Genomic DNA, 17,807 nt, shown 5'->3' with positions numbered 1-17,807 from the left:
TAATTTAATTCAAAGTCTATGTTGGAATTCAATTTCTTAAATTTGCAAATTATTTTCAAATGTGCTGCGGGTTTGGGTGGAAAAAACTCGAACCCAATGGATGTGGGCGTGGGTGTTGTTTTGCCACCCGAACATCCTTTGGGTTTGGGTTTGGGTGATGATTTCGAGTGTGGATTTGGTAAGTGTCAAACCCGCATCCATGGGCGTTCGTTGCCATCCCTAATGTCTTAGTTGAATCGTCAAAACAATACCAATAGCATACCATCCTTTTCCAAATGTTACAGCAAGAAAAATGAACCTGAACAAACTCATCATATAATGCAATGCTGCACAGGGATGTCAAAATGTAGATGCAATTGCCATTGATATATATAGTTTCAGCATGAGGCAAGTCTCGCTAAGCGACAAACTTTCCTTCAACACCAGCTACTATGCATATGTTAGAATCCAAACCATGTATATCAAATGACTGAGACCAGTAGAGCATGATCTCCAAATGTAATAACAATACCAATAATTGCAACACTAATAGCTCTCAATATTGTAGCTAGCAGCCAACACATAATCCAAAACTGTCTTCAATATCAGAAAGTCACAAACACTAAGCCAAGAGTTCATCAAACCATGTATAAATCTTCATCAAAAGCTTCCAACAACGAACCCAAAATTTGTCTTCAATATTCAGGGCTGTAGGCAAACTAGTAACAAGGACAAACCATAATAGACTAAACATCAGCTATTGTTACTGAGGGAAAGTAATGACAAGAACAGTAGTGATTGCAACTTCAACAATTATGCAGAACTGAGTTCGATATTGCAATAGGAAAGCACTGTAAATCACTGACATACGAAAAATCCACCGGGATCGAAGGGAAAGATTGAAACCGAATCGAATATCAACAATTTCAAACATATACTCGCCTTAATAATTTTTCGACATATACTCCAATATCGACAATTTCAAACATCAACTCGTTTTAAAGTTTTAACCCAAAAGTCATACTCACATTATCCGCTAAAAATGTATATATGATATTAGCATTATATGTTATGAAACATGGTATCCATGGAAAAGTAGAGAAAACGTTGTGAATATATATAACAATTATACCAAGTATCACCACCAACAAACAGCAATATAATTTTGAGCGGTACCAAGTCTGTTAGAGCTGAAATTTATATTAAATTTTCTGCATATAATTCTAATTCTAAGTTCTTAATTACCGCCCAAATGAAGCCTCAAGCTCTCTTTCGCTTATTTGATCTCTGTCGCTTATTTGATTTAAGTTTCTTGTATTTCTTCACTAAACAGGAAACACCCTCCTTCAATAAAGCCTTCCTTCCTTCTTTATGATTCCATAGTTCCGATATTGGGTACCTACCACTAGGATTGTACTCATTTAACTCCTTTAGAGCTGTAACTACTGCATCATACACCTCATCTCCAAACTCATCCTTCAAACTTCTCAGCTTTTCATCTTCTTCGCCTAAAATTTCCTGCATTATATATCTAACATCAGAGAAGAAACATGCCAAATAGCATACCATGCATTGTAATCATTAAGAAATGATGCATTCTATTTTTAGGGGATACATATTTCTAAAGGAGTGTCACACATTCGAGTAGTAGAATCAGCTTCTAAATTGAGAAAAGTATTAACTTTAACTTGAAGTTACGGTCACAGTTGAAGTTATGGAAGTCATTGTATTGTACCTTGGAGTTCCCTTCTTTGTCAGTTATAATTTTGAAAGGATGCCAGTCAGGATCCCTAAGATATTCTTCCCACTGTGAGCACCACAGGATTGCTTTCACTTTCGCTTCCTCGAAAAGTTCTCTCTTAGTTGCTGCTTTCGCATTCACTTCAGCAGAAATCTTTCTCTTAGCTGATTCCAAAAATGGCTTACGATCAAGTTCGCCCAACCTTTTCACTGAAATTGTGGCTCGAGCATTTGGGGAGCCAATCCACTGTCAACAAAGAAAAAGAGTTACGTCAACAAAACAAACAATGAAATCATGGCAGCAAAACAACAGCAACAAACTAGCTGAACATATTTTTCTCTAGGTTTAGGCATCGAATACCCTATGATTGAACCATTATGAAAAAACATGACATATTAACTAAAAATGTAAAAATAAAATATGTTCATTTCATAGACCTGACCTGATTCTACCAATTTTCTTCTAAAATGTGAAACATTATGTATCAATATCATCATCTTTGGACGCAAACAACTGGAGAGCAAATAGACAGTTTAAACAAGCAATCACATGATTCACATTGTAGGATATGATATGTTGAAAAATTGTAATTCCAAGGATATAGAAACTAAGGTTAAAATGTCGAACATTTTGTATTGACCATTGTAAATACATGTAAACAAAGACTGATGCGAACGCAATCTCAAACACACAGAAGGGAAATAGCTGAATATTATTGATGGTAATGAAATTAAACTGCAAAAAGGGATGAATCCCTTTCCACCCACAGAACTAGGCTCCTCTCAGAGAAGACATTTCTGCTTAAGTTTTACAAGGCAATTTATACGAATCGAAAATCTATCATGATTTTATAAGAGACTAGTTACAGAATACATTATAAAGTTGATATTCACACTATTAGATGAGTTGATGGAAAAAAGACCTATTAACATCATAATAATATTTACATTTATATGTTAGAAAGATACTTACACTTATTAACTCTTTGCTGCGGACATCTTGATACTCGGCATTAGTTTTGAGCCCCTGAACAACCAGTTTTTGATAACGAGCTTCCTCGGCTTCAAATTTCTCTTCCTTTTCTTTCAGATCCATTTTTATTGCCTCCAGTTTTTTCTTCTCTTCCAGATCAGTCTCTCCAATGTGATTCATTACTTGGAAAGCTCCTCTCAGCTGTTCAATTTCCAATTCCAATGCTTGTTTTGCATCAAGTCTTCTCTCCAGTTCGGTCCTAAGACCGGATACCAAGTTTTCAAAAAAAAAAGTCCTCTCTCCAGTTCATGAATTTTCTTGTGAAATTTCTCTTTTGCTTTCTGCAACATTCAAACCAAAAAAAGTACTCAAAACTTAAATGATGCAAGTAACTGAATTAAATACTTACGATAAAAGGAATATGAGATTTATGCCTTGTGTTCTTCAGCCAAATGCATCATTTGTTCATCAGCCTTTTGTTGCTCCGCTATTGCCATCTCATTCTTCAGAAAAAGTGTGTTTAAGAGATTGTTAAAAAGAAAAATTATTAGCATTGCCACCATAAATTCAAAGAACCAAAATAAATTACTTTTTTCTTGTCATGATATAGCTTAGTTCTCTCATTATGATTCTGCAAATCCTTTTCACGGGACATAAGTTCATTCCTCCGAGCTTCTAGTCTCAGCCTAGCTTTTTCGTGATCCTTAAACAAATTCTCCAGATAATTGCGTTCATCCTGCCGTATCTTTCTTATTTCTAATGGAAAAATGTGAAACGGACTTAGCTACCATGAAATATTAAAAATTCACATCAACTACAACAAATCATTCCAAAATGCAACAGACTGTAAGCTACACTCAAAAGATAGATATATCAATATTAATTAGAACAATTCAATTTAAGCATCAGCATACCGTTATTAAAATGTTCAACCATCTCCTCTTTTTCAACCATTACTTTCGTTAGGTATTGACTAGCCTCGTGATATTTGCTTGCTGTCTGTTCATATTCCCTGTTCTTCAGCATTAAAGTATTCGCCAAGCCAAAGACAAGCTTCTTTGCTTTCCTATCGTCCTCGGCTTCTTTTCCAGAAACAGTTTTCAAATCCCCGTTATCCCGGAGGTGTTTCCCAAATATATCCCTAACATTATTATAGTCGTCACCACGTGCCATCCACCCAAAGAGTCTATCTCCTCGATCCTGCTGCCGTAAATTCAAGTAATCTTTCTTACCACAATGATCTGCTTGAAAGCGCCTTTCTAACATCATAGCATTGTGGAAACCATCCCACTCTTTTCCAAATTCAACAATTGCAAAAGGTGTTTGTCCGTTATGGTTCCACAGCGCAGTAACTTTCACCGGCTGAAACCCTTTCAAGAGCAGCTCCTCCTTAATTTCATTATGTTTCTTTCCAACACGCTTTCCGCTCTTCGGGTCAAATGTGGTAACATTGCTTGCCAGAATTACCATCCATGGCCAGACAAACAATTCATCACCAGCAACAATCTCATTCGGTGACTGGTTCTCAGCAATGTTAACATTATGTGAACTATCCTTATCAATAGAAACACTCAAAGCAGGTAACTTATCTTTACAAGTTGCTTTAACAGCAGGTGACTTGTCTTTACCAATGTACCTTTGAAGTGCAGAGTGTTTAGCACTTTCCTTTATTGTCTCGCGCGAGTCACCGGTTATTCTAGAAGCATGTCTCAGAAGCTCACTCAAAGAGTAATAATCCTTGTTGTTACAGAATGGACATCTATATGTTGAACCTGAGATTTTCAACCTATAGTAACCATTGTAAGAGATATTTCCAAAATATATAAACTTGGAAATAAACATTGTTTTACTGGTTATATAATTATGGTTGAGAAATATATCAGAACTATTAAACTGGCCTAGTGGTTGTGCGTTGAAATAATGAATTGGAGGAACATGGTTCGATTCTTGCCTCTTGGTGTTTTGCGTTTTTATTGTCAATTAATTTGAATTATCATGATTCAAATTTTTAGCAAAAACGGTTGAGGGAGAAATTACCAAACGTCTAGCATTCCCTCACGCTTGGCGCCAACGATTCTTTTTTCTAGAAAAAAAAAAAATAAAGAAAAAAAATCCTATGCCTACGCTAATATTAAGTAAAAAAAGCATGGCACAGGAGTTAAACACAAACACAGATCAGTTTGTTAAAGGTTACACACACATGCCAATAGACCAGACCAACAGTTACTGATATATTTTGAATTGTAACCGCTAATAACGGTTATTTGGGAGAAGTTATTCTCTTAATCAAATCATGGTTATCTCTTTATAAATAGAGAAAGTTGGAAACAGTAAACATAAGAAAACTGACATAATCAAACCAAATTCTCTCCCACTTACATTTTCTTCTAAATCATCCTTCACTTCATTAATGCATGAGTGAATTGTTGGAATCATATTTTTGTAAAATGTTATCAAAGATATGCTTGTTGTGTTAGTGCAAACCACTACAAGGTGATCAAAGTATCCTGCAGGGTATTCGCCGTACATCCCAATTGCATCCAATACACATTATTGGTGGGGGCGAATAGAACCTAAAGGTTAGTGTGAAAACACGCTTTGAATCTTTACGTGCATCCATCGGCGACATCTTCTTTGTTCAAGTGTTGCAGCATCTTCCCCAACAAAAATCTCCAACAACCATCCTTCAAGTGATTGTAATATCTACGTTCAAAGTACTGCAAATCAGACTCGCGAGTATGTTCTGATTTTCGATGCATCTGAAAATGAAAATCATAAAATCAACTCCAAAGAAATTGTTACACAAATAGCTACATACAGTGATGACTAACATTAAAATCATAAAATCAACTCCGAAGATTGAGCAACACAAATAGCTACAAACAGTACTGCTAAAAAGGAAAAACCCTATTATGATTTAGATAAGAGTATAAAACCTATGAAGCATGGTTGCAAACACGACACCAGATACAACACGAATACTGGCAGCTTGGCACCCATAATAATATGAAAAGAAGGAAATAATTCAAGAGTAAACTACCAAATTGGTCTATCTTTGTAACTCGCTCTCAAATAGGTCCCGACTCTTTCAATATCTCAAATTAGTCTGTCTCTTTCAAACGTTTCTCAATTTAGCCCTCTGTGAACATTTGTTTCACTTTCGGTCAAATAAATCTCTGTCTTCATCCACTTTCTATCAAAATAATTCCACATATTTTCAACTTACCGTCAAACTAGTCTTTATCTTCTTTACCCTTTTTTTTATAAAATAGTCACTGTTTTAAATTGACCATTGACTACGTGACACTTAAATTGTGTGATGATAATATCCATTTAACGGTGTAGAGAGAGAGAGAGAGACCAATTTTATAGTTTACTCAACAATTCAATTTAATCATATATGTCAGTGTCACACACTGACGCATGTCCAACATTGGAACACACCTAATCGGAAGAGTATCTCTGCATCATTATTAAAACGTAAAAGTAGATGATGATTATTAAGCTGAATCAAAGTAATGCTAAAAAGGAAAAACGCAATTATGAAGCAGATTTAGAGTATAAATACACAATAAACAATGAAATAGCAGAAATGAATGATAGTACTGTTACCTCGTGCTTGAAGGATTGAATTTGTGAGCAATGTTGATGGTGAAAAGCAGAGGAGAAAATGGAGTGAATGAGTAAGAAGATGAAAAGAAAACCCTGAAAATAGGAATCTTCCACAAATGGAAATGCGTGTATATATGAAACTATGAAATGACTTGCTATTTAAAAACGTACCTGCCTCATGCCTGTTTGTTTCCAACGTTCCATATTCCTTCCGATCGTGCAACGTCCCAAAATATAAAACCTAGTTTGATTAAGGCTTAATTAGTTTATTGGTCTCTTAAAGACATTTTAGGTTTTACAATGGTCCCTTAAGGGAAAAAAAGTCCGGAATGGTCCCTTAAAGAAAAAAAAGGTCCGGATTGGTCCTTAAAGACATATATTTTTGTCATATTGGTCATTTCCGTTAAAATTTAACTCCAAATATAACAAAAAATTCCAATGGTTAAAATTTTAAAAATTAATAAGGTTTTTGGTGGACCACTTACACTTAATGACATCCACAATTCAGTCTACTAAAACTAACGTTTTTTTGTAAAAAATTGACGGAAAGGACCAATTGAGAAACATATGTGTCTTTAAGGGACCAATTCTGACCTTTTTTTCTTTAAGGGACCATTGCGAAACCTAAAATATCTTTAAGGGACCAAAAGACTAATTAAGCCTTTGATTAATACACTTATCTTAATGCACAATTTTGATCACTAATGTTTTTAATTATCTATTAGTAAAAATTATAAAAACTTGATATTTTGAAAGTACTCGTTAAAACAAATCAAACAAAATATGATATGCTAATATTTATATCTTTATATTATTAAAAAATATGGTCAAAACAAAATAAATGAATAGTGTCGTTTAGTCAAAATAACTCCTATATTTTGGGACGGAGGTAGTAATAAAGAACAAATTTTTCGTGGGTGAATTTGGTTTGCGACAAAGTGAGAAAAACATGGAAACTAATAAATGTATTTGGACTAAAGTTTAGTTCAAATATATTCATTTTTTCTCTTTACTTTTTTTCTTTTTCGCAAACTAAACACACCATTAAAAAAATAAATAAAAGGCAAACAAAGAAGAATAAAAGACAACTTTCAAAGTTGAATAGAAAACTAGTAAACTAAATTTTTCAACCAATAAAAAAAATTAAATTTCTATCTATAATTTTGATTTTATTTGACATGCATACTCCCTCCGGCCTCCGTCTTATATTATATGCAAAAACGTAATAAAAAATATATATTATAAGTAAAAAAAATCATTTTTTTCCTCAAATTATAAGCAAAAACAATTAAGTTTTATCATTTTTAAGATTTAATTTTACTTATTCTCATAAAATCTAATACAAATTACATTTAATTTACTCTTTTTTTCTTCTTTTCCCCATAATAACCAATCAATTTTTTTTTACATTTTTCCATAATACGTATTTCAATAGAAATATAAAAAAATCATACTTCAAATTATCATTTTTTTTTTAATAAATATGATTTTTTTTATTTATAATATAAGACTGAGGGAATATATCTCATAACATAGTAGTTCAAATTTATTTTAGTTTACATATATGTCGAGAGAAGCCGTGAGATATTGCCATGTCATGTCATTTGTAACATGGATATATTCGATCTATCGGTTAAAATTGAAATGAATTCCACTAAATTTATAATATAATTTGATAGGACCAATATTATTTTCAATCAATAGAAAGTGTGTTGTGTTGTGTTATGTATGTCAGTTGTTAAAGAGTGTGTTTCTAATAGCAATGTTGTGGCCTACTGCAGAATTCTGCAGGTCAATAGCCTGTGGAATGCGGTCTTGTTCTCCGCGGTTGTGAAATGGAGTAGGGATCTCGAGGGAATACATTGCTTGTTATGGAAATTGTCTCGTGAAGATGAAATCCTCCTAACGAATGTGGAAGGTCCAAGACGGACACTAACAGATAGTGATCTCTGTCCAATTTGTAATAATAACTCGGAATCATATCTCATATTTTTCGCGACTGCACACTGATCACAATAATTTGGACCATAGTGGGAGCTTCTAAATTGAGTAATTTCTTTGAATTGGCAGGTGTGAATGCTTTTTAATATGGCTGATAGCAGATATGTGTCTGATTAGAACTTGACTTTTGTGGTTGCATTGCATTAGATTGTAAATGGAGGGGGAGAAATGAACTGATCTTCAATGACCACATTATATCAGCACCTGACACAATCTTATCCAGTATGGTTCACTGAGATGACATTAAGCAAGATAATTTGTTGGCTAATTTGGTTGATATAAATGCATAACATTACTAGCTAAAAAATTAAAAATATGCTTTATATATAAGGTCAGGTTTGACTTCAAATGAATTTAACTTAAAGGAAAACAAATTATACCACTTATTCGCCTTGATAATTTTGCAGTAATCAACAATTTCAAACATCAAACCTGTTTTAAAGTTTTAACCCAAAAATCATACATTATCTGCTAAAAAAGTATATATAATATTAGCATTATATATTGTTATGAAACCTGGCATCCAAGGAAAAGTAGAGACAATGTTGTGAATACATAAAACAATTATACGAAGTATCACCACCAACAATTGGCAATATAATTTTGATCCGTACCAAGTCTATTAGAGCTAGAATTTATATTAACCTTTCTGCATATAAGTCTAATTCTAAGTTCTTCACCCAAATTAAGCCTCAGGTTCTCTTTCGCTTAGTATTGGGTTTCAATAGCTTCCATTGCTTTAGTAAATGGGAAACACCCTCCTTCAATAAAGCCCTCCTTCCTTCTTTATAATTCCAAAGTTCCGGTATTGCATACCTACCACTAGGATTGTACTCATTTAACTCCTTTAGAGCTGTAGCTACTGCATCGTGCACCTCATCTCCAAACTCATCCTTCAAACTTCTCAGCTTTTCATCTTCTTCGTCTAAAATTTCCTGCGCGATATATGTAACATATATTAGATCATGGTCAGTGCAGTTCACATCAGAGAAAGAAATATGCCAAATAATTGCTAACGATGGCCATTTTCTGTAAATGGATGTCTCTAAACAATACCAATAGCATACCATGCTTTGTAATCATTAAAAAATTATGCATTATAGTTTTAGGGGATACATATATACAAAGGAGTGTCTTAATACAAGAGTTGAAGTTAAGGTCACACGTTCGAGTAGTAGAATCAGCCTTTAAATTGCAAAAAATATTAACTTTAACTTGAAGTTACAGTCACAGTTGAAGTTATGGAAGTCATTGTACCTTGGGTTTCCCTTCTTTGTCGATTACAATTTTGAAAGGATGCCAGTTAGGATCCCTAAGATATTCATCCCACTGTGTGCACCACAGGAGTGCTTTGACTTTTGCTTCATCGAAAAGTTCTCTCTTAGTTGCTCCGTTTGCATTCACTTCAGCATAAACCTTTCTCTTAGCTGCTTCCAAAAATGGCTTACCATCAAGTTCGCCCAACCTTTTCACTGAAATTATGGCTCGAGTCTTTGGGTAGCCAATCCACTGTGAACAAAGAAAAGAGTTACTTGAACAAAACAAACAATGAAATCATGGCAGCAAAGCAACAACAACAAACTAGCTTAACATATTTTGCTTGAGTAAAAATGTAAAACATTATTAACTATGATTGGACCATTATGAAACAATATGACATATTAACTAAAAATGTAAAACATTATGACCTGATTCATTTCATACATAACATCACATAATCATATTTATCATTTTTAATTTCACAAAAATTAAATAATGGGTGACAATAAATGCAAAAGAGGTCGCAAAACCAAAAATCCTTCTCCCGAAACCCTAGACATCACAGCCACCGCCCCAACCACCGCCATAGCCGCCGAACCTTCCAACATTGACGACGATTTCTCCATCGGAAACGTTGAACTCGTAGACAACAGCACCACTTCTTCCCAAATCGGCCGCGGCCGTGGACACCCTAAAAAACTCCCCCACCGTTCCCGACAAGGCTCCAGCCGGACGCCGTGTCACCCTCGGGGTTGACAGTAATGGTGCTGTCCCAACCGTTCTGGTTGAAGTCGGGGGCCCTACTACCATGGACGAGGATCCTATATGGGAAAGCGTGTCTGCTAGGGTGATACCGTCGATGGATTCGGTGGTGAAAGTGTTCTGTGTACATACAGAACCAGATTTTTTTCTACCATGGCAGAGGAAGAGACAATACAGTTCTAGTAGTAGTGGGTTTGTGATAAGTGGGAAGAGGGTTCTAACTAATGCACATTCTGTTGAGCATTATACTCAGGTGAAGCTCAAGAAACGTTGTCTCTGATAGTATTTGGCTACGGTTCTTGCCAAATTATGTGATGTTATGTTGATGTTATGAAATGTAAAATCTGTTCATTTCATAGACCTGACCTGATTCTACCAAATTTCACCTAAAATGTTAAAATTATGAATTAAAATCATCATCTTTGGACACAAACAACTGGAGAACAAATAGACGGGAAACAAGCAACCACATGCTTCACATAATAGAATATGATACCTTGAAAAATTGTAATTCCTTGGATATAGAAACTAAGGTTAAAACCCCGAACATTTTGCATTGGCCATTGCAAATACATGTCAACAAAGACTTGTTCAAACCCAATCTCAAACACACAGAATTAATAGTAAATTTTAAAAACTGAAAAACAATTGAGGGAAATAGCTGAATCTTATTGATGGTAATGAAAGTAAACTGCAGAAACCAACAGACATATGCTCCTCTCAGAGAAACAGCTGTAGGTAAATTAAAAAATGTAAATGACCTTACATTTCTGCTTAAGTTTTACAAGGTAATTTTTTTTTAACATGGTTTTACAAGGTAATTTATTATACAAATAAAAAATCCATCATGATTTTGTAAGATATTAGTTACAGAAGACATTCTAAAGTTGATAATCAAACTACGAGTTGATGGCAAAAAGACATATTAACATGATAATATTTATTCGTTCAGAAAGATACTTACACTTATTAATTTTTTGCGGGCATCTTGCAACTCGTCATTAGTTTTGCGCTCCTGAACAACCAGTGTTTGTTGAAGATCTTCTACGCCTTCCAATTCCTCTTCCTTTTCTTGCAGATCCATTTTTATTGCCTCCAGTTTTTTCTTCTCTTCCAGATCAGTCTCTCCGATGTGATTCATTACTTGGATAGCTCCTCTAAGCTGTTCAATTTCCAATTCTAATGCTTGTTTTGCATCAAGTCCCCTCTCCAGTTCATGAATTTTCTTGTGAAGTTTCTCTTTTGCTTTCTGCAACATTCAAACCAAAAGAGTCCTCAAAACTTAAGTGGATGCAAGTAACTTCATTAAATACTTTAAATAAAAGGAAAATGAAATTTGTGCCTTGTGTTCTTCAGCCAAATGCATCATTTGTTCATCAGCCTTTTTTTGCTCTTCTATTGCCTTTTCATTCTGTAAACAACAAGATGAAGTATGTCTAAGAGATTATTAAAAAGAAAAATTATTAGCATTGCTACCATAAATTCAAAGAACCAAAATAAATTACTCTTTTCTTTTCAAGATATAGCTTTTCTCTCTCATTATGATTGTCTGCTTGACGCTTCTGCAGATCCTTTTCACGGGACATAAGTTCATTCCTCCGAGCTTCCAGTTCCAGCCTGGCTTTTTCATGATCCTTGGATAAACTCTCCAGATAATCGCGTTCAACCTGCCTTATCTTGCTTATTTCTAATAGAAAAATGTGAAACAGACCAATATTAAGCTACACTGAAAAGATAGATATAATAATAAAATCCAGAATGCTTCGCCTCTAAATTCAGTGAACCAGAATACCAATATTAATTAGAACAATTCAATTTAAGCATCAGCATACCGTTATTAAAATGTTCAACCATCTCCTCTTTTTCAACCATTACTTTCGTCAGGTACTCACTAGCCTCGTGATATTTGCTTGCTGCCTGTTCATATTCCTTGTTCTTCAGCATTAAAGTATTTGCCAAACCAGAGACAAGCTTCTTTGCTTTCCTATCATCCTCAGCTTCTTTTCCAGATACAGTTTTCAAATCCCCATTATCCCGGAGGTGTTTGCCAACTATATCCCTAACATTATGATAGTCGTCAGCACGTGCCATCCAACCATAGAGTCTATCTCCATGACCCCGCTGCCATAAATCCATGTAATCCTTCTTACCACAATGCTCTGCTTGAAAGCTCCTTTCTAACTTCATGGCATTGTGGAAACCAACCCACTCTTTCCCAAACTCAACAATTGCAAAGGGTGTCTGTCCTCTAGCATTCCAAAGCGTAGTAACTTTCAGGGGCTCAAACCCTTTCAAGAGCAGCTCCTCCTTAATTTTATTGTGATTCTTTCCAACATGCTTTCCGCTCTTCGGGTCAAATGTGGTAACATTGTTTGCCAGAATTACCATCCATGGCCAGACAAACAATTCATCACCAGCAACATTCACATTAGATGACTGATTCCTAACAACATTAGCATTATGTGACCTATCCTTATCAACAGCAATACTCGAACCAGCTGACTTATCTTGAGCAGTTTTAACAGCAGCGAACTTATCTCGACCAGTTTTAACAGCAGCTGAGTTATCTCGACCAGTTTTAACAGCAGCTGACTTACCTTGACCAGTTTTAACAGCAGCGGACTTATCTCGACCAGTTTTAACAGCAGTTGACTTATCATGACCAGTTTTAACAGCAGCAAACTTCTCTTTACCAATGTACCTTTCTAGGGCAGAATGTTTCGCACTTTCCTTCACCGTCTCACGCGAGTCATCCATAATTCTAGAAGCATGTCTCTGAAGGTCACTCAAAGAGTCATAATCCTTGTTGTGACAGAATGGACACCTATATGTTGAACCTGAGATTTTCAACCTATAGTAACCATCTTTCAAGTCACTGTAATATCTATACTCATAGTAGTCAAAATCAGACTCATGAACATGTTCTGATTTTCGATCCATCTGAAAATGAAAATCATAAAATCAATCCATAGAAATTGCTACACAAATAACTATTACATACAGTGATGACTAAAATGAAAATCACAAAATCAATCCAAAGAAATTGCTACACAAATAGCTACATACAGTGATGACCTAAATGAAAATCATAAAATCAACTCCAACAAAATTGCTACCTATGAAAGCACAAACATGGACACCGGACACGACACATACACTAACTATCAACATTGATCATAATTTTAAAAATAACATAATTCAATGTAATCACGCGTCGGTGTCAGACACCTGGACACGCCTAATCCGAAGAGTGCGTGTGTTTCATAGATTGCTACAGATAGCTCCATACAGTGATGACTAAAACAAAGCAATGAAAAGTAAAGCAAAAACTAGATGATTATTAAGGTGAATCAAAACTATGCTGAAAAGGAAAAACGCAATTATGAAGCAGATTTAGAGTATAAATACACAATAATAATCAAATAAGCAGTAGAAATTGTAGTGTTTGTTACCTTGTGCTTGAAGGATTCAATTTGACAGCAATGTTGATAGTGAAAATGGAATGAGTGTGAAAGAGGGAGAGAATGAGGAAGATGAGAGGAAAAGAAAACCCTAAGAATAAGAATTTTTCCGGAAATGAAAATTGCGTGTATTGAGAATATGAACTCAAATTTTGCTGTTCTTGGTAAAGAATCAAAAACCGGTGACTTGTCAAACCGGTAAATTATTTTAGTATTTTAATTTTAAAAAAACAAAAAAAAAATTGAAAAAGAAAGAATGAAAACGAGAGATCTTCGAATGAGAGAGAGGAGATGCAAGAAGGGTTTGAGTTTGAGAGAAGAAAACTAATGGGCGCAAAAAAAAAATATTTGAAAAAAAAAACGATTTTCTTTATTTATTGCTTTTCTTTTAATTAATAATTCTATTTGGTGAACTTTTTCATAGTAACATTTTGTTAATTTTTTTATGAATAATGGAGTAATTTGGTTTGCTTTTAGTCAAATTTTATGGGCCCGTTTGGTGCGCAGGATAGGATAGAGATAGGATAGGATAAGTAGCTGGATAAGGAAATGATAGGATAGTGACAGGATAAACATATATCATGTCATGTGTTTGGAGCACACCAGATAAAAAAATAGGATATCATTATATTATCTTATCATGTGTTTGGTGCAACTTAATATTGACAATAAAATATCTATTATATATTTAAATGCCCAAATTATATTAGTGAAACAAATACATATTTTTAAAATAAATAAATTATTATATTTTTAATTGACATTACAAATTAATAAATAATCAATCAAAATGTAACTTTTTATAGAAAACAAAAAATAATTAATTTTTTTTAGGAACAGGAGCACAAATTTTTTTCCAAATCAACAGTAGAGCAAAATTAGGACCGAAAAACAAGATCAGAGACTAATTAGGAATTAGAAGCATATGAATACTAATTCACAAAAACAAACCGATTCAATCTCTGAGAAACAAATCCTTTGATGATTAGAAGCAAATAAATTTTGGATTGTTACATGAAAGAAGGTGGAGTTGAGAGAAAAGAGGTTGTTGCAAATTAATTGTGGATTGTAACATGGTGGAATAGGAAGGAAGGTGCAGGAAATTGAATTGATTGTAGAGAAGAAGATGACAGTGATAGTTGCAGCAAACGAACGATGATCGAAAGAGAAGAGGAGGTTGGTACAGAGAATGAATGACAGTGGAGTAAAAAATAAAATAAGAAAAAATACGATGTTGGTAGAGAGTGGGAATCGAAGGTCTTTCCTGTGGAATGGAAACAATACGCGTGTTAGCTCTATCCTATCAGGTTGCTAACCCACCAAAAAATAAGGATTAAAATAACAAAGGAGTAATAGGATAGGATTAGTAATAGGTTAGATTTATCCTTTCCTCTTGGTGCAACAAACAAGAGATTTAAACAGGATATGATAGTTTTATCCTATCCTGTCGCCTTATCCTGCGCACCAAACGGGCCCTATAAGGATAGGACCGAGTGTGTCGGTTCAATCCAATTTCTTTAAAAGTATCGGCATAAATAATATTGACTAATTATATTTTTGACCAATTATACCGTAAATTTGGATGTGGATATGACCGAGGGCACCGGTTCATTTGAATTTAATATTTTTTTGAATTTGATATTTTTGGTTTGACTAATTAATTGTTTTTTATAGAAAAATCTTTCAAATAATATTGGTTGATTATATTTTTAATCAATTGCGTCATAAAGTTGGACGCGGATATTTGACCGTTGCGCTGGTTCAATCCATTTTTTTTTAATTTGATATTTTTGGTTTGACTGATTAAGTGAATTAGGTTTATTGACGTGATATAAGTAGAAAGTTTTGCTGATTAATCAAACATATGAACATTTACTTAAAAGGGCACAAATCTCATAGCATTTTTTTATATTTACAATGGAGTTGAATATCGAACTCAAAACCTTTAACATACTACTCAAATTCTTATTACATTTCTTTTTATAATTTTTTGTATGAATATTCATTTTTATAATAAAATAATCTTCATATATGTTTGACAATACCAATAAACCAATTTATAATTGATTTCTTATAAGCTCATTTGATAAAAGAGGATTGTGAATTCTCTTTTAGAGCAAAGTGTTATAGAATATTTCCCTAACACAGGGTCGTTCCAATTAAATTAGAGGCTTGACTCTCATAGTAAAAATAAACCCCGAATAAATTAAAAATAAAAAATTTTACAAAAAAATAAAAATAAAAATTTCTATTTAAATTGTAAATAAATAAACTAATAATAATTTGCTTGTGGGGTGCAAACAATAAGTCAATGTATCCTAGGGAGGGGAAAACAGTAAGTCAGCAGTCCACTTCCATCGGCCTAACACAAATCCAAGTGAACTGGGCTGATGGAAGTAGCTTGTAAACTTGTTGCTTACACCCTCTATTCTATGATGACTTGTTGTTTGCATCCCTAGATAAAAAAAATTAAAAATTGGAAGCCCGGCTCTGTTGAGCAATTTGCACCTCCCTGAGGGCCGTGCAACAAGTTTTTGTAACCGAAGAAAACTTGAAGGGTAACGGTGCAACAAATTATAAACTTAAATTACCTATTATTACCTAAAAGACTTAAACGTTACCTAAAGTCATCATAACCGAGAGATAAAAATGCATGCGGTTCGATTTGATTCGGTTGATTTTTAAAAAGCCATCCAAACCAAATCAAACCAAACCAATGCGGTTTGGATTGGTTCGGTTGGTGGTGCGGTTTACACATTTCAGTACCGAACAATTTTAAACATCCAGTTTTTTTTTTTTTTGAAGTTCCACCAATAAAAATTGTTCATCCAAAATAAAATTATAATATCTTACAATTTTAAATATCCAAAAAAGAACTTGAATTTTCAAAATAACATCACAGTACCGATAACAATCGTTTATCTAAAATAACATTACAACACCAAAATAACATTAAAGTACAAAAAATAAAAACAACTTGAAGTTCCATTAATTTGGTCGACTGACTTGGTAATTGGGATATGTATATTGGAATATAAATATATATATATAATAGTAACTTAATGCGGTTTTTGCGGTATCCACGATTTTTGTGATTTGCGGTTCAGTAAGAAATTCATCAAAATACATTCAAACCAAATGCGATTTTTACGGTTTTCAGTTTGGTTCGATTCGATTTATGATTTTACTTTTGAATTAGTTAGGATACGATGAACCCCTAGTTTGGAGAATCCAAATTCGCATACATAAGGCACAGAATAGATACATTGGAGATTGTGAAACAAACCCAAAAACAAAAACAAAAGCAAAACAAAGCAATGTCTGGTGTGTGGGTATTTGACAAGAAAGGTGTGGTGAGACTAATAACAAACCCAACAAAAGAATCATTCGAACTCAAAACAACAACAACAACTCCTCATCAAGGAACAGCTACTGCTCCAGGTGCAAGACCAAGACTTCTTGTATATCTTCCAACAAACCAAGTCATTAATTCTTTCTCTCAACTCGAACAACTACTCACTGAACTCGGTTGGACTCGTTACAACTCTAACTCACACATTGTTCAGTTTCATCGTTCAGAAACATCAACACACCTTCTTTCTCTTCCTAAAAATTTCTCTAGTTTTAAGCATTTTCATATGTATGACATTGTTATTCAAAATCGTTCTTTCTTTCAAGTTTGTGATCCCACTTCCTACTACTAAGTACTACTAACCCTAGCTAGATACCTTAATTTCTAGTTACTTGTCCCTAGCTAGCTACATACACACTTAACATGCATTGTGTGTACTACTAGTACTACCATTTTGATGATGATGATGATGATGATTATGAACGTGTAATGTTTTGATCATGTATATCTCTTGTTTAATTAATTATTAACTATTCTCAATATTTTGTGCTTGTTTAATTTGATGTACTTTCTCCGTCCCAAAATATAAGCAAATATTAGTCTAACAAATTTGATGTATTAGGTCCAAAATTTGGACTAAATACGTTCAATTTTGTTGACCAATTTT

General features: G+C 33.9%; 3 protein-coding genes across 3 annotated transcripts; all 3 read right to left on the bottom strand.

Annotated features, from left to right (window-relative positions):
- Positions 1–1,199: 1,199 nt before the first annotated feature.
- LOC123896633 (factor of DNA methylation 4-like) lies at positions 1,200–2,872 on the bottom strand. Its single transcript, XM_045947002.1, has 3 exons — positions 2,693–2,872; positions 1,715–1,966; positions 1,200–1,497 (listed from the first exon to the last, which is right to left on the bottom strand). Exons 1-3 carry the CDS (start codon positions 2,870–2,872, stop codon positions 1,240–1,242), a joined length of 690 nt encoding a protein of 229 aa, XP_045802958.1. The 3' UTR covers positions 1,200–1,239.
- Positions 2,873–3,571: 699 nt separating this feature from the next.
- Positions 3,572–4,534, bottom strand: LOC123896632 (factor of DNA methylation 4-like). Its single transcript, XM_045947001.1, has one exon. The coding sequence runs from the start codon at positions 4,532–4,534 to the stop codon at positions 3,572–3,574; it is 963 nt and encodes a 320-aa protein (XP_045802957.1).
- A 4,172-nt stretch (positions 4,535–8,706) lies between these two features.
- Positions 8,707–14,123, bottom strand: LOC123898597 (factor of DNA methylation 4-like). The gene is made up of 7 exons (XM_045949593.1): positions 13,780–14,123; positions 12,160–13,267; positions 11,833–12,014; positions 11,670–11,738; positions 11,292–11,576; positions 9,563–9,814; positions 8,707–9,240 (listed from the first exon to the last, which is right to left on the bottom strand). The coding sequence occupies exons 2-7, from the start codon at positions 13,265–13,267 to the stop codon at positions 8,998–9,000; spliced, it is 2,139 nt and encodes a 712-aa protein (XP_045805549.1). The 5' UTR covers positions 13,780–14,123; the 3' UTR covers positions 8,707–8,997.
- Between the last annotated feature and the right edge of the window lie 3,684 nt (positions 14,124–17,807).

This window comes from Trifolium pratense, linkage group LG7, assembly GCF_020283565.1.
Source record: "Trifolium pratense cultivar HEN17-A07 linkage group LG7, ARS_RC_1.1, whole genome shotgun sequence".
NCBI classification, from domain to species: Eukaryota; Viridiplantae; Streptophyta; class Magnoliopsida; order Fabales; family Fabaceae; genus Trifolium; species Trifolium pratense.
The sequence above is the reverse complement of the archived record's forward strand: the minus strand, read 5'-3'. Positions and strand labels throughout refer to the sequence as shown.